The sequence below is a fragment of the Gastrolobium bilobum genome, unplaced genomic scaffold, assembly GCF_033153095.1.
Source record: "Gastrolobium bilobum isolate Gb01-03AN ecotype WA unplaced genomic scaffold, APGP_CSIRO_Gbil_v1 utg168, whole genome shotgun sequence".
Taxonomy (NCBI): domain Eukaryota; kingdom Viridiplantae; phylum Streptophyta; class Magnoliopsida; order Fabales; family Fabaceae; genus Gastrolobium; species Gastrolobium bilobum.
In genome coordinates, this window is record NW_026897363.1 from 152,202 (window position 1) to 172,850 (window position 20,649).

The window sequence follows — 20,649 nt, forward strand, 5'->3', positions numbered from 1 at the left end:
AACCGCGTATACAAATGGTCTAAGGGAAGTGTGACATTTGTGACTCATTAGACCTCTCTCTCGGAGGAGTCTAACTCAACTAATAGGTTATTCCTTGGCAATTGTGATAAAGTAGTACTTATCCTTAATTTGCATAATTAATATAAGTTTAATTTATAAGGGATAACAGGGAGCCTTCTCCATTATTATAGCATTCATGAATTATTTGGGAGAGATTCGAGCCATTATTTATACAGTAAAAATGTTTGTAAATATTTTCTTTTTAAAAATCTTTACTAAATGAAATCTTACGCTAGTTCTTTTTTTTTTTTGGTTAAACAATCTTATGCTAGTTCTATTAGTAGAGTGTAGACCCAAATTATTGAGTGAGATCTGTATAAGATTTTATCTAATAAATTAAGGATTTAATTTTTTTTAAGAAATAATTTTATTTTCTAAATACACATAAAAATATATAAAACCCATATATTTTTTTCTCTTCTCTTCTCTTCACATATCTTCACATGAATCCAATACACTTTTATATATTTAGCAGATAAAATTATCTACTATAATATAAAAAATATTAATCCCATAAATTAAAATGTTGAAAAAAAATGTCGAAGTACATGCTAACATTCCGCTTTATAGATAAGCTGATTGTTCAGCCAGATGCAGTAATTCCTAAGAATTTGAAACCTTATTCATCATAGATATTTTTTCTTGTGTTGCTGACGTGTAGTTGAGAGGTGATTTAGCAGGTGTATCTTTCTCTACAATGACTAGTCTTTCTTTGTAGTTTTGTGTATATGTTTTGCTTCATAGTTATCTACTTAATTTTTTTTTTTTACGAATCAATCTATTTTTAAATTTAACTAATTAATTATTACTTTAAAATTATCAGTTTAATTATAAAAAAAACTAATGATTTAATTTATATAAAATTAATTATCCACGTTACGTATGCCATGTCAACATAGCCTATGGTCTGGGAATGCATTTAGAATAAAAACTAATAAAACCAATCTATGCCATGTCAAATTGTCAATCATTTGCATTCATCAGGGACATGGATTGGGAAACCTTGAATGAATCTTGCTAATTTCTTCAATTACTTCAGATGCGAGCTCGATCTTGCATGCATTTAGAACCTCCCGGAGCTGCCATGATTTGGTAGCACCAAAAACGGCACTAGCAACAAGAGGATGTCTCAAAACAAAGGCTGCTCAAAAACAAAAACAAGAACAAGAACATGAACATGAACAAAAATAAGGATAAAATAGACCATGTTAATCAATATGGGCCTTATGATTTCAGATCTGAATATCTGATACCGATACGTTTGGAATCATGCAAATAACAGAGCTGTAATTATCACACAAAAGAAATAGGAAAAGATAGAGGAAAATGTAATCAAACCTATAGCAAGAGACACAGGATGAAGACCATATGTTTTTGCAATATTAAGGTATTCCTGCAAAAAAGGGAAAAATATGGTTACGGAGATTAAAAATAGTGAACAGAAGAAATAACTAGGAGCAAGAGATTCTAATTAACAACAGTCAACCATAAGGTTCTGCTTTATATAATAAATAAGAAGACGGAAGAAAAGCTGGAAGTCAAGATATTCTTAGACCAACAAAAAAAAAAGACATTTATTCATCTGGTAACAAGAGTGCACAACATTTTTCACTCAAATTTCTTATGAAAGGAAATACTACCCTACTATTGTAAATGTGCTATAAGTTAAAATTAAACAATTTTCCTCATTCAAATCACATCAGAAGCTCTCAAACCAAGCAAAATTCCAATATGCTACTGCTACTCAAAACATGCAAAAATGTGCTTTAAAAAGCTAAGCAACAGGTGACATTCACATTCCGATAAGCTAATCAAAATATTAGCATTGCAAAAATGTTGAGGAAAATCCACCTACCCCAGCAGCTTCCTTTATAACATTATTGGATAAGTTGTATCTGGATTCTCCTTCTGAATACTTTCCTGTGAATAACAATTGTATCAGTTAGATAAACTCAAGAATACCAGGCACATAGCTTACTTTTTCCCTTTTTTCCTTCTTTCATGTTGGGAAGGTGGGCATGGGGTGAAAATAATTGATAAAAATAAAACATATTTTACAATATGTCAATTAACCTTTAAAAAGATTTAATCGAGCATCTGTTGGACCACCACCAGGGGAAAAATATTTCCCTGAAAGTATACCCATTGCCAGGGGACTGTAGGCCAACAAGCTAATACTGAAAAGAGAAATCAATTATTTAACAATAAGGCTTTCACTAAAAACACAGGAAAATTATTTTGTTTTATGATCATATTACAAATGTAGTAAGCATCATAAAGAAATTTTCATGCACTAAGCTTTCATTGCTCCATCCATCCACAGAAAATGGAATTTTACCACTCTGCTTCTGTTAAAGCTGAATTAAATATATAAATCTGATTGCTAATGTTCATTCTATCATGCCTTTTCAACTATGTCCCCAAGAATAACCCACAAGATTACATATCAAGCCGAGTCATAACTTCTCAGAATATACTTTAACAAGAGATAGGTATCCTTTAGGAAGCCTAAAATCAAGTAATATCAAACTTATATTTTAATTATTATGAACCAACTATCCCAAAAGTTTAAATTGTTGGGTGAAGACAAAATGGTTTTATATCTAACTTGCCCCTCACGCAAGAGTCCTTTGGGCTTAAACCATGGACAATGCACCGGACACCGGTCCACCCTACCTTGCACTAAATTTTACTTTTATCATGAAGAATGTGGGCAATAAGGATCGAACTCTAGACCACTTAGTCAAAGAAGCTTTGTTACCATGTTATCAACCAACTATCGAAAAATCTTAAACTGTTGGGTGAAGACACAAATATGATTTAAATCTAACAATAATATTAAATACCTCTCCTGATGGCAGCACTCAGCCATTGCCAAATCAAAAGTTCTACATAGCAGGCTATATGAGTTCTGTCACTAAACAGAAGAAAATTAGTATCAGAAGTAAACTTTCATAAATGGAATTGCAGGGTTGAGGGTAATGGATTCATGATGGAAATAAAACGAAAAGTATAGCAGGAGTTGAATGGTAGTAAGTGATAAAACCTGCAAAGATACTATCTTTGGGAAAGAAGGAAATTTTTCAGCAACCTGAATAAACTTCATCACACCATATGGTGTTTCATTACTAAGACCAATGTATCTGATCTGCAAAGAAAATGCACTCATTTTCATACTCATGATTCAGGAATTATAATATTGAAAGGTTGACAGTTGAAACTACTCGACAATACCACTTACCTTCCCAGATTTCACAGCTCTGCTGAGAGCTTCAAGTTGTTCGTCTATACTAATTGAAGGGTATTGTCGGACTGGGTCATACTCGGTTTCTCCAAACATTGGAACATAGCTACAAGGATTGTTGTAACGTTTCAAGAGTTAAAATCTATATACGTGTGTTCATATATAAACAAAAATAAGAAAGCTGGCCAAAATGTGATAGTAAAAGAAAATCAAACAAATTTCCAAATATTAAAGCTAACAAAAACATACAAACCGATCAGGCCAATGAATTTGATAAAGATCAATATAATCCACTTGCATCCGCAACAAACTGCATAAATTCAATAACAAAACTGTCAGAATTTAATATCTGGCAGAGAACTGATAGATGCAAACTTAATTACCATATTATATCCCCTTCCCCCCCACTCTCAGATGTCTGTGTGGGTGAGTGTATATCACGAGTCATCATAATCTAAAACTCCATTACTATTGTTTCGAACTTTTGATTTTGATTTTGATTTTTTATAAGATAGTCCAACTGAAAATCTTGATGTTTTTAGGGGGTTTCTTAAAAAGACATGCTTGGGGTATTGCAGTGATCTGTTTTTGGTCTATTTTTCTATATTAAGATGGTTTCTACAAGGATTACTTGTCCACCAGCTTTCTGATGTTATAAACTGGGGGATAGTCATTGAGATTGTTACTGCAAACAGCATCAACTTTACTCTGCATATTATCCATTTATATAATTCCACTAGAAGATATACAAAATTATCGTAACATAACAAGAAGAGTGTGAATTCAGAAAGAGTTACGAGAGCAACTAACCTATTATCTATAGCTTCAATAATATTGCTGGCATCCAAACATTTTGGACCACCTCTAATCCAAGTCATCTGCCCAGATGGTCCAGCAACCTGTACAAAGTTCATAGTAGTTTCAGTTAAACAAATGAGCTCATTGGGTAAGGCAACATACGTGCAATTAAAATAAACAACGGTTACATGGAAAAAGAGAAAAAGAAGCAATATGCTAGATGGTAGTACTGAGATCCATGTAAATGTCAAGTGTAGTTTAAAAATTATTCCCAAATGAAATCACATCATGTGGAATATCTTCACCAAGTATATTATTCACCTGAAGAAGGCTCATGCACTAATGATGAACTCTCTCTCGCACACATCGGGATATGTGATGAGATTAATGAGCAGGCCACAAAAATATGGAGATACAGAAACAATCAGATGGTGTTAGAAACACAACTCTGGAACAATAAGCCTTTTAAATCTAGCTGCAATTACAGATGTGCCTCCAATGCAACAGAGGTAGGCAATCTCTATACAACTAAACAACTTAGTAAGCCATTCATAGTTGGAACTTTTACCAAGGTAAGGACTAACTTGTACTCCCTTTACATTAGTTTCGACATCTTAAATAAGACTTGGGTCAAAAGGAAAGCTCAAAGCAAGCATTAGGTCTAACTATAAGCAAACAGACAAAACTAAATATATAGTGCATTTGAGTTAAAAGATACAACTTTTCTTTTGCCAATGCACATATTTGAACAGCCTTAGTTCCCAGCCCCTCTTTGCGGCTTCGATCAATAAACAAAAACAATGACATTTAAGTTCAAACGTATTCACAGATACAAAACCTTTGATGCAATTACAACACGATCCCTGGGGATTTTTCTTTCTCGAATCCAACGGCCAAGATAATCCTCACTCCTCCCCCAAGTCTCAGCACGCTGAGGAACTGGATACCTACAGTAGCAGTGCAAATATAATAACAGAAATTTAAATCACAAGACAACATGAACGGTTGAGAAAGAAAGGTGATACATTTCTGCAGAGTCAAAGAAGTTGATGCCGGCATCAAAGGCTTCATCAAGAAGGCGAAATGACTGAGGCAAAGTGTTCTGCTCCCCAAAAGTCATGGTTCCTGGGAGAATTCAAGTGTGAGCTGAATTCAAAAAGAGAGAAGAAATTGTTTGAAGGGTGGGTGAATGAGGTCGCACCTAAGCAGAGCTTTGAAACAGTGAGATTAGGAGCAAGCTTGAAGAGTGGAACTGACATCAGCTTTAACTACATAGAATTACAATGTAACATGAGTTTTAAAACTGATAAATGTTACTGGCAAGTGCAGATTTTACATCAAACAATAAATGTGAAAAATTTAAATGAAATTGTGCTTTAACCTACTAATATCAAGAAGAAATACTGACAACATATTGCAATAACTTTGGAAGCCTCCAAGTCATGCAGCTTAAGAAAAAAATTCAATCTTGATTGAAGATATTACACAAACATGAAAGACTCATTATGCACAAAAAGAGTTTAGCAGAGAAATCGAAAACTAAAAGAAATAAAGAGAAATGCTGGGTTACCTGTCTGAACTGAAGTCTGAAGCTTGGAATGCAAATGCAAAGAAAAGTCAGAAATTGGCAGAGAAACCAAACCAATTGAAGGCAGAAAATCGCATGGCAGTGAAGGGAGTGAAGCGAGGTATTTTTCAAGTTGTTACTAAAAATGATGAGGTAGATAAGTTCATACGTTCATCATAACCATAAAATGAATAAAAAGTATTTATCTCTTTAATTATTTTTTGGTTTTTTTTTTTAATTCGTCTCCTAGAGCTTGGTTTAGGACCATAAAATATATGGGGAATATTATTCTCATGTTACATTATAGTAGTTCTCTCATGCTATAGAGAGATTCAAGTGGGGCTACCATTAAAAAGTAAAAAAGAAAAAGAAAAAAGAGAGGGTGCAATTTTCGAAGTGAGAGAAAATGAGATAATTATCTCATGTAAAACAAGAGTAGTATTTGCTAAAATGTATTATACTAAATTTTATATTTTTATCCATAAATATTATAATGTTTTAATTTATATGTCAACTAATAATATAAAATATTATCCTATATCACAAACAAATTTTGGATTAAGGAATAATTTTATATTATATTTTAGGGCAATGAATTTCTCGTGCTCTTGCTGACTCTTTTTTTTTTTTAAATACGTGAGTCCCACATTTTTTTTTCTCGCACAAGGCAGTAGTTCTCCAATAATAAAAGAAGTATAAAACCCATATTTTTAACATATCTTTCACACAAAAGGTTTTTTTTTACTAGAATTATAAATAATATATAGACCTGTCGCCCATCTACATTATATAAAACATTTATAGTTTTTTTATAGTTAAAAAATGGATTTGTTTTTTCTAAAGTTATTTTAGATAATTTTATCTAATATTCACTGAAATATGTTATTTTGGAACAAAAATCATAGTGTATTTGTAATTTTAATTTATTTTAGTGTTATAGTAGTCTTTATCATTTTAGTTTTTTAATTTTTTTTCCCTAAAACAATGTTGTTTCGATAAACATTAGATAAAATTGTCTAAAGTAACATTAGATACTTTTTTCACTTAAAAAATTTATAGCTTTAAACCTTTATTAATGGGATAAACAACAAACTATCATAATATTGAGCTTAACACTATATATTAATTCAAAATATTAAAATATTAAATGAGATATGATATTTTTATACTAGTGTTAAAAATAAGAAGTTTTACACTAAATTTTAATAATTGATTTACTTGAATCTAATGGCTCAAATATCTAATAAATCAGAACCGTTAGACATAAATAAAATCAATAATTAAGATTGAAAATATAACTTATACCGAAATAAAATGATTATTAAAATTTATGAATCTTTATAATTAAAGTTTCATGACCTAATTTGCATTTTCTCTCTATTTGGCCTTTTGAAATTTTGTTAATCATTATTGAAGACAGCATATGTAGATAAATAGATTTGGATATTATTGGTGTTATATCAGTGGGATCCACTTTCGTATTGATTACAATATCAAGTGAAGTGGCCACACAAATTTTTCAATAGATACATGTTAGAGTGCAACAAAGTGGGAACTGGGAACAGTAACAATATCAATCTCCACATCAGTTGCAGTTGCAGTTGCAGTTGGAGAAGATGAATGGTTGTGTGTGGCTCAAGCTTACACCACCCTCCACCACTGTAACACAATCAAGACCTCAACTTTTTCACATTCCCAGCAATCCCAGATTACTTTGCTCCAATTGGGTTCACCACACTGTTCTTGGTGCTCTCTCTGGTGCCCTCTCCTTTGGCTTCCTCTTCTCCTTGCCTTCTGCCTTTGCTCTTCAACCCCCTTCTCTTCCAACTCTTTATTCTGAAACATGTCGTGATGTTCAGCCACAACAAGACATGCTTCAAACGGGTCCCGAGGTTGTCACCAATGAAGGACTTGTTGAGGAAGCTTGGCAGATTGTCAATGATACCTTTCTTGACACTGGTCGCCACCGTTGGTCTCAGGATACTTGGCAGGTAACAACATCACATCAAAATTTTGCAGCTTTTTTTTTTTTTTTTCATCATAGATAAGTTCATAAATTACTTTACCTATCCAAGTTTGCTGCTTTATCCTGTGTTACTTCATTGGTATTGTAATACCAATATATGGTACTTTACGATGGTTGGTTGATGCTAATAGCAGTTCTTGTTTTCCAGCTGAAGAGGGAAGATATTTTGAGCAATTCCATTCAGACAAGATCAAAGGCACACCACATCATCAAGCGAATGCTGGCCAGTTTGAGTGATCCTTATACACGGTTTCTTTCCCCTGAGGAGGTATTTGATTCTTCTATTTTCAAGGTTCCTTCTCTGTGAAGGTTTTTCTTCTATCATTTGATATCTATGGATGAGTTAGAATGCGAGAAACAACCTCTTTCCAAATATGCAAGGCTCAGGTCTCACCCTTATCCTAACTAATTGGGGTTTAATAAGGAGTGTTTTTTTATTTTTTATTTGATGTCTCTGGGGTACCTGCCTCATGGCTTGAATTGACAATGGATTATTGTATTACTGTGTTTTCTCCTGTTGAACACTTGCATGCCCATATCTTCCAACACATGTATGCATATATTTCTCCAAAATCCAAATTGCCACCCTTCAAAAAGTTGGATTCTTCTAAGACATTCATTACGTTAAATAAGAAACTTGTACTACATTCTTGTATTATCATTCTCTTCACAGGTCTTCGTTTTGCTTATACATGATGATATATAAACCTCTGTAATTTCTACTACTGTGCTTCTCATGTTTCTTACTTAACGGCATATGGACTTTTTTCACTTTTAAAAGTTCTCCAAGATGGCGAGGTATGATATGACTGGTATTGGAATAAACCTTAGGGAAGTTCCCGATGAAAATGGAGACATCAGAATGAAGGTACTGGGAATCATATTGGATAGTCCTGCTCATTCTGCTGGTGTGAGACAGGTAGATGAAGATGACTCTACAAATTTACCCTCCTAACGTCTTTTAAAAATTATGCTTTTTCATAACAAATTTTTGTTTTCAATTGATTCTTGATGTTACTATAGTTGTAGAACTCATTTCTGGGGCTATATAACTCTGTGTGTCAAAATTTCAGCTTGGGGTGGTATTATAATGTCATCTTTTTTATTTTTTGGTAGATGCCAACCGGTTCCAAAGTCCGAATGGACTCGACTAATTCGGTTTCGTGTTTGAGTCTCTTCACCCTCTTCAGGAGTTGCAACTCTCAGGAATCGAACCCATTGCCCTGATTTATTATGTCTTCTTTAGAAATATTGTTTCATGCTCATTTTCTAGTTGCAAATTCAAAAATGTCAGAGACCTGCTTTCTAGCCTCCCCCTCCCCCCTTCTCTTCTCCTCCTAATTCTGACATTTTCCTGCACTGATTTCTATATATATATATATATATATATATATATATATATATATATTTCATTAATTTTACACTTCTTTATATGGTGAGAAATTCCTGGTGTCTCCTTACTTACCTGTTCAGTAATCAACCTGTTTGTTTTAGATGGCTGTCAATGCTAATGTGCATGGTTATCAAGACACTTTTATCAAAAACTTCTTTGTTATTCCTTATATCCAACATTGGTTTGCAGTGAAGAAAAGCTAAACCAAATTTTTATTTGGTCCTTTTGACCATTCAAAACTACCTCCATTCCCCATCTTTACAAAGAACTATTTTGTATAATATAATAGGTTTCGTTTATTTTTTCTGTTTCTTGGCTAGGGTGATGAAGTATTGACTGTCAATAACATGGAGGTAAAGGGAAAATCAGCATTTGAAGTATCATCCATGTTACAAGGCCCTAATGGAACATCTGTGACTATTCAGGTTTTGGATTTTGATTCCAAGTTAGTTTGGCACCTGCACTAGCCTTTGTTTGTAGTTTTAATTTTTATATTTTTCCATGTTCAAGTTTAATATTGGTATTACTACTGTCAGGTCAAGCATGGCAACTGTGGACCTGCTGAATCAATAGAAGTCCAGCGGCAACTTGTTGCACGTACACCAGTTTTTTATCGGCTGGAACAAACAGACAGTGGTGCTACTCGTGTTGGGTACATACGCCTCAAAGAATTCAATGCATTAGCCAGAAAAGATTTAGTCGTTGGTCAGCTTTATTTAACTTCATATCTTTTATTTTTATTTTTATTTTTCTAGTTTAAACTAAAAGAATGATGCTTTCTCAATGAGAGCATGCTTTTTCATATGTATCTGGTTTTCAAACGAGTAGAAAAAATTAGCAATCTTCTGTTACTAATTCTTACTCTGAAACTTGCTATGTTCTTAATTTTGGAACAAACTTACTACTGAAATATTCTGAAGTTTTGAAAAAAATATATGCATGTTACTTGAAAAGAATGGAATACAATATGCTCTAGGGTTCTGTTCTATACTTTTACCATGTCTGATTTAGAAGTCAACTGATGGCCACAATCAGTAAATGTTATGATTGAATAATTTCGTATGTAGAAAATCTATGCAAAATTATGTAAATGTTTTAGCTTTTTCTTTTTCTAATGTTAATGCTTTTCTTTAGTAAGCCCTGAGCTTTTTGGCAATTCTTGCCTCAAGGCATTACAACTTACAACCCTCTAGCATATTAAGGGCACCTATTTCCTCTGACTAACTCAACCACTATCTTCTGGGGGTCTCTTATTCTCCTTATTTTATTTGTAGTGTTAAAATATATCATCTAGTGCTTGTAACTAATGTAATAGTGAATACCATACAAACTTCAAAGAATAATTGAACAGTAAAGCTGCAACTTTTTGGATCCTTATATTTACTTGTTTGATATTATTACTTCTGGACTCTTTCATTAGTTGTTTCCAGTTTTTTATGTGTGACTTACAATCACACCAGAATGAATAATGAATTTTGCAGCAATGAAGCGACTTCAAGACATGGGTGCCTCCTCTTTCGTATTGGATCTTAGAGACAATCTTGGTGGGCTAGTACAGGTTTCTTTCCGATATAACCCTTTCGACTTCTTCCATTTTGATTCATTTCTTTGAAATTGACTACAGTAGTGAGTTTCTTATATTGTTTGCCAAGGCTTCTACAGGATGGTGTGTAAGTAGTGCTTGAGAGAAAATGCATTTTTTGGTCTGCTTCTATTGATGATAAATGGCCATATTGCTTTTGTCCCCCTCCCCCTTATTTTCTTAAGAAAACTCATGAAAGTATGTAAATACCAAACATATGTTCCAAGGAAATGCAGCTCATGTAAAACCATTTGTCATCATCTTTTCACAGTACCCTCCAAAGGAAGAAAGAAAAGCATTGGGAAAAAAGGCTCAGTGGTGTCAGTGTCTAAATAAATGAAAACAATAGAAAAACGAAGTGGGGTTAAGTCTTGGTGCTATGGTAAGGTTGCTAGACTTAGTTGAGGGGCATCCCAGGTTATCCATACACAATTGGGTTGGTACTTTGGTCTTCTCCAATTTTGTCTTCCTATTTTGATGGTCTTTCATCCAAATTGGCCTGCAGCCGCCTTCATATGTCTTACCCTTGACAAATCCTACAGTGGGGGGAGCCTTGGGTACTGCACTTCTCTTTTTTGAGTTAGTGTCTAAAAATAATTGAATGTAGAAACAATGGGAAAACACTCCTTGCCACTGAGTAAAAATTGTATGCATTCAATTTATCAAGTAAACTACATAATAGTGATAGCATTTGTGATATTATGCATAATCTTCGTCAAATTTGAATTAGACAGATAGGCTTTGTAGTTTAAGATTGACTCCAACCAAGATTTGGAAGCATTAGTCACTTATAGGTACATACTCGTTGTCTCCTAGTTCTTGATATCTACTACAAAAAAAAAAAAAGAGCTAATGAATGCGGAGTTACAGTTTCTCCAAACAGAAGTACGTACTGCGCGGCCGAAGGTGCTGAGTTGGAATCCCATTCTAACTCAGGATTCTTGTGGTTCCTGACCCTGCCCACAATGATGGCTCTGTTGTCTTGGGGAGCGTTGAAGCTTGCTTCTTCTCCAGAGTTTTGGAGATTCCGTCTTTGATCCATGCTTGCGATGTTAAACCCGACTAGCGAGTGTGGGGAGGAAATCCTTGTACGTAGCCTTACCCTTGTATAATTGCAAAGAGGCTATTTCTTGGATTTGAACCCATGACCTTTCAGTTATGAAAGAACAGTTTTACCACTGCTCCGGTTCGCCCCCTTTTTCTTGATATCTACTGCTATGAACTTAAAAACATTAAAAAAATTCACTTAGATCTTCAAGTGGTTCTCTTCCTGGGTTGAAAGGTGTTCCTTTCCTTCTCCTACATTAAGTTTTCTTAATTACAATCAAGAGATAAAAAATTTACAACTTATATGGGACTCTTAGTCCGGAGAATTATTTAATAAATGCTTTATCCATTATAACTTATAAAACGAACATGATAATCTGGTTAATGTGTATGAATAAAACAATTTAGTGTGTCCCTAATCTGGAAAAAGAACAAATGGTGTATCACCTAAGTCATCATTAAATTATTGCTGTTATAAATTGGATTGTATTTGTTATTTTGGAGCATGGCCCAGCTTATGAGTTGATCATAAAACCCATGGACCCGACAAGGAATTTTCAAGAGATTTAAGTAAATTTTGTATCCCTCTGTTAAGTTGTGCTGAAATATGCTTTGGTTGATGTAAGATAACAAGATAAACGATGCATGCATTGAATTGAATGTATTTTTTTTTTTTGGCCTCTTGAAATTCCCTAATTTGGTTATATCTTTTAACTCATTCAGGCTGGAATTGAAATTGCAAAGCTTTTCCTAAGTGAAGGAGACACGGTATGTCAATCTTGCGCTCGATGCTGATTGAAATGGTTTATATTTAGGGTAAATTGTTGTGTATCCCCTTCAAACATTTCCTTAATATGTTCTTGCTTTTATATGAATTCATCAACTACCGACCCTAACTAGTTTGGGATAAAGGCAATGTTAATGTTTATGTACTTGTTAGTATCAAATACAGCTAATGTGTAAGCTGCAGATTGGGCAGTTCTCACCCCCACCCGAAGAGATGTCCATGTGGAACGTTTAAATGGTTTTAATGAAAAAATAGTTGTTGATAGAGCTTAATGGCATCAATTAGTCTATGTGTCTGATCCCAGCAAGCAGATGCTGGGATGTTGTTTGTGTTGTTGTAGGGTGGTAAAATGCTTTTCTGGACAGCATTACTATTACCTTTAATAAAATATAAAGGTTGATAGTAGCTTATATTCTGGCAAAGCTGAAGTAGTAACTTCTCCAATTGCTTTGGCTTGACATCCTTTTCTGGTTTCTGGACATTATATACTTTATTTGATGTCTATTATGTACCGTCATGTGAATTCTTCGTTAGAAATTGTATGTGTAGTTGTTACTTTTTTTTTTTTTTTTTTATTGTACTGTAGGATACATTGATCTTAAGATAGTTCGCTGTCTTGGTAATACTTCTACAATTGTTCTTTTGAATATATTTTGGTTTCTTAACATAGACTTGTCCATTTCTAATGTCTTCATGACAGATCATCTACACCGTTGGGAGAGATCCCCTGTTCCAGACAGCTATTGTTACTGATACTTCCCCATTGGTTCAAGCTCCTGTTGTTGTAAAAACTTTACTACATCTGAAATTTTTTGTTATTAAATCAACTTCTAGGAATTTTTTCTACTTCTCATTTGCTTTTTGGCTTTGGCATTAAAATAGTCCCCTTTTGAACGGCCGTTACATGTCATTGATTATTGGAATTCTCATTTTGTAGACTTCATGACAAAGCTTATGAGTTTTTGGCTTGTATTTTTGCAGGTTTTAGTAAATGACAAAACTGCTAGTGCAAGTGAAATAGTGAGGAGCTCAATTTCTTAATACATTTGTTTGAATTTTCAGCTCTTACTTCTTATGATACCATTATACATGCTATACTTATTTCAGGTTGCTTCTGCACTTCATGATAATTGTAGAGCTGTTCTTGTTGGAAAACGCACATTTGGCAAGGTTCATGAATTTTTTCGTCACTGCTATATTGTTCAAACAGCGTGTCTGCATTGTTTTCATCTGCATTCTTGTTCTGAGAGTTCCAAGTCCATTTGAATGCATTTTTCTTTTGAACACGTTAGCTTTATGTTATGGTGCATATCATTTTGAAGGAGTACTGCAAAGACCGTGCAATGTTAAGCATTACTTTCATTGGCATGGCCTGATTATCTCTATCCTTGTATAAAAAGGTTTTCTTTTCTTATGCTACCTCCCTTACTAAAAAGTTAATAGAAGAAAGTTATATTGATGTTTATGTGGTTTGTCATATATGAAAAGGTTGTATGGCCTTGTACATGTAAAATTACTAGCCGCATGTGGTGTAGTTGTAACAGCCTCACTTCCATGTGCAATGCTTCTAACAGGGTTTAATCCAATCTGTATTTGAGCTGCACGACGGATCCGGTGTGGTTATTACTGTCGGGAAGTATGTAACCCCAAATCACAAGGACATAAACGGCAACGGAATAGAGCCCGACTTCCAGAAACTTCCAGGTATAATTATTTTTTCTTGTTTTCTTTCTTTAGTCCTTAAGAGGGCGAGTTTAGAACAGTGATAAAGTTGCTTTATTGTGACCAACAAGTCACAGGTTCTAATACAAGAAACAACCTCTTTGCAAGTAATGCAAGAGTTAAGGTTGCGTTCAAGAATTTCCATCACACCCATCCTCACAAGTTGGGGTTTGATGGGGAGTGGCTTGTTTTTATTTTTCTCCTTCGTAGTGAAATGGTAATATGGCTCTCATGATCTGAGCCCCATATTTTGCAGCTTGGGATGATGTTAGCCAACACCTTTCAAAATGCAGTATGCTTCGGCAAGGATAAAATAGTTTCTATGGTATTCCAATGCAATCTTTTGCTTCGGGTTTATCAATTAATCTGGAACTCTTGAAGAATCTGCATGCTTGAAGCTGCCTTGTATATCTAAAAATTTCAGGTTCATAATAGATATATGCCTGAACTGTCTGCCTAGCCTTCTTGACTACAATGATACTTAACATCCAATATTGGTTGGTAACTGCATAAGGGATTGGCTTTGGAGCATTTGTAACTGTTCCATCCTAGATGAACTGAATAGTGGTTATGAGGTGAGAAGGAATGTGCCCAGGAAGCATGAATCCAAGAAGCCAGTTCAGAACCGAAGCAACTTGGGTTTAATACTTTGCTAACATAGGAAACTTTGTTATTCATTTTTATAAACCTTTTGACACTATGTTCCTGTTTCTTCTTTTCCTTGCAAGTTTTCCATTTGTTTTTATATATTAAGGTGTATCACACCTATTAGTTTATTGTCTGAATTGCATGGGAAAGTGCTACTTTACTTTATTGGTAAAGAATTCGTTACCATATTGACAATGATGAAATGGAAATTGCAAATTATTACTGCTTGTAATTCTTCAGTTTGTTGACTCATTTATGATGTTAACAAGGGAGGTGCCTTAACTTGCATCAATGTATCATATTAGCCACTTAGCTTATAGCCTTGAAATGTAGCGACCATTTCTTTTTTGCATCAATGTATCATATTAGCCGCATAGTTTCTTGAGATATATAGTCCCACATTGGTTGTATGAGCAACTAATGTGGAGTTTATAAGGCTTTGGGCACTCTCACCCTTTGAGCTAGCTTTTGGGGTGGTGTATCTCAAGGTTCTTTGCATTGTTGAGATATATAGTCCCACATTGGTTGTATGTGCAACTAATGTGGAGTTTATAAGGTCTTGGGCACTCCCACCCTTTGAGCCACTTTTTGAGGTGGTGTATCCCAAGGTTCTTTACATGGTATCAGAGCCTGCTCTCGTGTGAGGGGGCGTGTTGAGATATATAGTCTCATATTGGTTGTATGTGCAACTAATGTGACCTTTATAAGGCCTTGGGCACTCTCACTCTTTGAGCTAGCTTTTGGGATGGTGTATCCCAAAATTCTTTACATAGTTTGTTGACTCCTTTATTGTAAGCTTCTTTTGATATAAAATAAGAAAGTCCAAATACATATATAAATTTATTTAAATATTGTATATATTTATACCAACGGGTCATACGGGAGAGTGCAAAATTTGATGAGGTTCTATACCACTAACAGCCTTTTCTTTTTAAGGGTGATCTTTCCTTTAGAAGGGTGCCATAAGATGATATTTAATTTCTTTTCTCAATTTTTAAGTCATATCATATCATTTCATGAAAGGTAACTCAATGTCGTTGAGGGTCCTTCCCTCCAAGGAAAGACCTTTTCCTGTGACAGTTTTATCTAACAGGTAATTATCTCCTTTCGAAATAAAATATACATATATAACTAGGTGCATCCAAATTATTACCTACGTCTATGAGATTTTCTACCATGGATCTTCTAAAATTATTTCAAATTATCCATATCAAACTAATTATCCATTTCCAATTATAAAGAAAAAATTTCAACTATCACCTTTTTTATGATCAAACGTTATCCAACATTTCCAATATGATGACACAACTATATACAAATTCATAACACAAGAATTTATAAGTGATCAAATACAAGATAAAAATTGTTCCCTCATGCATATGTTATTAAACGAAAATGATATAACTATGCAAAATAATAATAATAATAATAAATTATGCCACTATGATTATTATTCACTCCGAAAAGCCAATTAAATTACTTTCAATCATTTTGGAAAAAACAAACGAGGTAGTGTTTAATGAATCAGAACATCAGGAAATTGAAAAATTAAGAATTAACTAATATTACGTAATAAAAAAGGTTATATAAAATTCTTAGATTATATTCACAATTATGAGGGAAAATCTTGATAAAACTACTCCTTTATGATTGAAAGATAACGCGAATCTAGGAAACAATCTCTTTGTAAATATGTAAGGGTAAGACTGCGTATAAGCTGTTTTTACCCCTACTCTCGCTAGTCTGGGTTAAATAGGGATTGTTTTATACTCACAACTCCAAAATAAGCCTACCCAAAAAAATACATGCTTAAAAATAACTTCTTGGATATATTTTTGGTAATGTATTTGCCTAAGCCAAATAGACCCATCACTCACGGTTACTATAATTAAATCACAAATTTATGATTGATTAATCGTAATCTTATGTTCATATTCTTAAATATATAATTGGTTTTGATTCTTTTTTCATTGCAGGGAAAAGTTGTAGATTAAGATGGTTCAATCAGCTTGACCCTAAAACTAACAGAAGACCATTCACAAAAGAAGAAGAGTGGCTACGAGAGCACACTTGCTCCCATGAATGCGAGGAGTTAGCTACAAGTAGCTAGCTTATCTTCTTCTCGATGAGCTAGCTACAACTAGGTAGCTTATCTCATTCATGGGAGCTCATAGCCACGTTTCTTCTTTTGTTAGTTCTTGGGTCAAGTTGATTGAACCGCCTTATTTTACAACTTTTTCGTGTAACAAAAAAGGAACGGAAACCCATTATATATTAAGAATATGAACATAAGATTAAGGTTAATTAATATGGCGATGGGTGTTTAATTATACTGTCTTTGAGAGTGGTGGGAAAGAGTGGCAAACAGAGAGTAGAATGTAGGGAAGAGTTCTTGTGAACTAGATGGTAAGAAGAGTGGTATTTATAAGGTAAGGGTGGGGGGATGGAAGTAATTACATTATGCATGCATACTTAATTTAATCAGAATTTAAAAACATATTAAAGGAGAACATTTTAAAATATAAGGGTGGACTTGATAGTAATTAGCTACACCTTATTAATAATAAAGATTCAAAGAAGACATAAATCATAACCGTGAGTGATACAAATAATTGAAAAAATCTAAATTCATAATTGACTAAGCATGTGTAATTAAAAATCATATATACTCCTCACCAAAAAAAAAAACAAAAATCATATATACTTAGGTTATAAATTAGGAGGAAAAAATTGAAAACAGAACACAAACACAATAGTGGGCATAATTGTTTAAGAAAAGTTTAGGGTGATGTTTGGTTGGAGGATTTTTGTAAGATACATGGGGAAGTGAGGATGGACATTCAATAATATCATGTTTGGTAGCACTTAAACAAAAAATGCTGGGGAAATTGTATTGATGGGAAATTTTTTGTGTGTAATCTTAAACCAAATTCTCAAAGAAAAATCCTACCCAGCAGGTGGTATTGTGATTTTGCAGGATAAATAAAAAAGTTGATGTTAAAATTGTGTCAATATTTTCGGTAAAATTTTGACCTACCAAACAATTTTTTTTAACTTTTCTATCAAACTCATTTGTCTACCACTTCCCTAGTAATTACATTTTTCCAGTATTTAAAATATTTCTCCCCAACCAAACGCCCCCTAGAAGTTTCAAGCAAATCAATTTTGGGTAAAGTTGTTAAAATGGGCTAAAGTTTGTGGTCCAAATCGCACAGCCTTGTATTTAGCCCTAGTCCACTAAGCCAATTTTGTGTTAGGATTTTTTTATTTTTTATTTTTGTAATAGTGTTGGGATTTTTTTAGCCCTAACATCCAAAACCCTATAATTTTAGCGCGTTGGATTAAGGCTTATTTGCGGGCCAGTTTTTTTTATTAATTTTTATTTTATTAATTTTATTATTACTATTTTTTATTATTATATTATTATTATTATTAATTTGGGGTATTATATTTTATCCTCCTTAAAATAAGTTTTTTTCTCAAAACTTAAAAGGTAAAGAGAGTTTCCCGAGTCACGTGGGCAGACTGGCAACAAGGTTTCTGTTTACCATGATTCTCTTCCCACTAAATTCACTAAATAAAAATTAAATTAATAAAATTAGTAATATCTTGATTGATGATTAAGTTGATTATGATTATTGGTTGAATTATGACTATCCTTAATGGAATATCATGATTGATGCATGATGATAATTGATTGAGTTATGATTATTTTTATTGTGCTTTGGATTGTGATTACCAGCTTTTGCTGACTATTTGTGTTTGTATGCTACGATGATCCTTCGAGGTAGCAAAGGCTCTCAGGGAGCAGGTTGTGAAGGTTGGGGCTAGCAGTGAGGATAACGTCTCAGACATTTCAAATTAGGTTTAGGGTTTAATAAATGTATAAGATATTTTTTTTTTGGAAATTGTTCCAAGAGTATCCCCATCCGAAAGCCAAGGACTTATCCCCCCGAGGCGGAGAGATCACACGATCGTGGGTACAACCTCTCCCAACAAAGCCTTTTCTATACATACGACCAGGGATCGAACCCCTGTCAGCATACTTAAAGGACCCAGCTATCTACCAAGTGTGTCGGGCTTTGTTGGTAATGTATAAGATATTTTTATGTCAATCTTAGACTATGGACCTATATTTTGAAGTTTTACATTAAATATATTTGGGTATGAGATTATGATAAAGTTAGGTTTGCACTTGTCCTTGTTATAGAAGCGGCGGTAACATTTTTTCAAATTAATTCTAAATTGGCTTCCACATTATTTATAAGATCTTAATAAATAATAAAATGTAAATTTTGGCCAATTTTGTTATTTTAAGAATATTTTAGAATTGTTAAAAATTTGGGGTGTTACACATTTTCCAAGCAGACATGACATTTTCCACGTTAGGGGTCATGTAACCTCACAATAGTGGGGCCCCACAAGGTTGAAACCAAGGTAGTTAAAATTAAGATTTTACTTAAACTCGGAAGTGGGATAAAAAAATCATAAAACGTAAAATCGTAATGTAAAAAAATCGTAAAAAATTATAAAAAGATAAAAGCTTTTGGAATATTGATACAATCGTTTTAATGAAAATAAATTGTAGAAACATAAAATCATACTGATAAATCGAGATTTTAACTAAAACTATTATGTCATCACATTCTCCATGCTGAGAGAGAATCTTCCCCACCTTTGAAACAAAGGGCCTCTCCTTGTTAAGGGGGTCATCTTCTTCATTACTCAAGCTTATTGTTACTTTGCTAAATTTCTACCTCATTCATAACCGAACCAAATTCGCCTCCTTTTTTCACCCTTAGCTAACTTGAGGCTAGTATGGTGACTCGTTCAAGCCTTGATCTATATCATTGCATCTTCGGTCATTGTCAGATCAACATACTTATTTGAGATATAGACCTCCATTTTCATCTTCTGGCAAGTTCATATTTATAGTTGGTTTAAAATCCGTGTGCGTGTGTTGGTTTTTCAATGGTTTTTGAATTTTTAGAATTTTTTATTTCCAGTGATAATATTATAATTTAAATTTTTTTACTTTAATTGCATTTTCATTTGAAATCATCTGTCATCTATTCCAATTAGTTTAGAATAAATGCTTTGTTGATGTTGATTTGCATTTTAAAATTATTTGAAACGTATAAAATGGTGTTGAAAGCTCCGCTTGTGATTGTTGAATTCTCTATTATGTAAATAATTAATTTTGAGAATCTCTTTTCAAATCAAATATAAATATCTTTGTTTAGCACAAAAAAATTCCCCGCATTTTACTTTCGTATTATCTAAAACTATGTAGCACCGATACGACACGCGACACGTGATACGACATGACATGTCAATCCTAAAAAATTATGGATTTCGACACGTTGGGACACGTTTTAATATTAAATAATATTTTTAATTTATATAGTGTATATTTCATTTAATATTTAACAATTTAACAAAAAAATGAAACTAAATTAATAATACACATCAACACGTTATAAAGATGGAAGCTTTAATAAAAAAAATAAGAACTGGGATGAGAGAGATATATAATATCAGATAGAGAGATCAAATCATATTAGAAAGAGATCAAAGAGAAGAAGATACAACAAGAGCGTGATAGGAATTGACAACAATGATGCTGAGATGATCTATTATCTACTTAAGGGAAAAAAAAGATAAAAAGATAAAATTGATATGATCAGGTGGGAGCTTTATTAATATATTTTAACTTTTTTAAAAAAATATTTTTTTAAAAAAAAAATTAAAAAAAATTAAAAAAATTACGAAAAT

The 20,649-nt window shown here is 33.3% G+C and overlaps 2 protein-coding genes across 3 annotated transcripts; one reads left to right on the top strand and one right to left on the bottom strand.

Moving 5' to 3' along the window:
* Positions 1 to 936: 936 nt before the first annotated feature.
* On the bottom strand, positions 937 to 5,796 carry LOC133306289 (uncharacterized). The gene is made up of 13 exons (XM_061506587.1): positions 5,673 to 5,796; positions 5,304 to 5,370; positions 5,128 to 5,227; positions 4,941 to 5,049; positions 4,115 to 4,203; positions 3,558 to 3,614; positions 3,302 to 3,410; positions 3,107 to 3,208; positions 2,907 to 2,971; positions 2,134 to 2,237; positions 1,916 to 1,980; positions 1,399 to 1,453; positions 937 to 1,201 (listed from the first exon to the last, which is right to left on the bottom strand). The coding sequence occupies exons 2-13, from the start codon at positions 5,359 to 5,361 to the stop codon at positions 1,041 to 1,043; spliced, it is 1,074 nt and encodes a 357-aa protein (XP_061362571.1). The 5' UTR covers positions 5,362 to 5,370; positions 5,673 to 5,796; the 3' UTR covers positions 937 to 1,040.
* Positions 5,797 to 7,217: 1,421 nt separating this feature from the next.
* LOC133306287 (carboxyl-terminal-processing peptidase 1, chloroplastic) lies at positions 7,218 to 15,065 on the top strand. Of its 2 annotated transcripts, XM_061506585.1 has the most exons (13): positions 7,218 to 7,660; positions 7,844 to 7,963; positions 8,477 to 8,614; positions 9,409 to 9,513; positions 9,625 to 9,793; positions 10,570 to 10,646; positions 12,441 to 12,485; positions 13,205 to 13,288; positions 13,486 to 13,524; positions 13,612 to 13,674; positions 14,079 to 14,208; positions 14,483 to 14,551; positions 14,651 to 15,065. In XM_061506585.1, the coding sequence occupies exons 1-12, from the start codon at positions 7,286 to 7,288 to the stop codon at positions 14,536 to 14,538; spliced, it is 1,401 nt and encodes a 466-aa protein (XP_061362569.1). In that variant the 5' UTR covers positions 7,218 to 7,285; the 3' UTR covers positions 14,539 to 14,551; positions 14,651 to 15,065. The 2 variants fall into 2 exon arrangements, with proteins under 2 accessions (XP_061362569.1, XP_061362568.1); XM_061506584.1 differs by having other exon boundaries at positions 14,483 to 15,065.
* Positions 15,066 to 20,649: the final 5,584 nt, after the last annotated feature.

What these genes read in the sequence shown, in the direction of transcription:
- LOC133306287 (XM_061506584.1), top strand. Translation starts at nt 7,286, where the DNA reads ATGAATGGTTGTGTGTGGCTCAAGCTTACACCACCCTCCACCACTGTA. An exon ending in GGTCTCAGGATACTTGGCAG is followed by an intron (nt 7,661 to 7,843) that starts GTAACAACATCA and finishes CTTGTTTTCCAG; the next exon opens with CTGAAGAGGGAAGATATTTT. An exon ending in CGACTTCCAGAAACTTCCAG is followed by an intron (nt 14,209 to 14,482) that starts GTATAATTATTT and finishes CATATTTTGCAG; the next exon opens with CTTGGGATGATGTTAGCCAA.
- LOC133306289 (XM_061506587.1), bottom strand. Translation starts at nt 5,361, where the DNA reads ATGTCAGTTCCACTCTTCAAGCTTGCTCCTAATCTCACTGTTTCAAAG. An exon ending in GTGTTGTAATTGCATCAAAG is followed by an intron (nt 4,204 to 4,940) that starts GTTTTGTATCTG and finishes AACTTTGTACAG; the next exon opens with GTTGCTGGACCATCTGGGCA. An exon ending in GAGCTGTGAAATCTGGGAAG is followed by an intron (nt 3,209 to 3,301) that starts GTAAGTGGTATT and finishes TTTTCTTTGCAG; the next exon opens with ATCAGATACATTGGTCTTAG.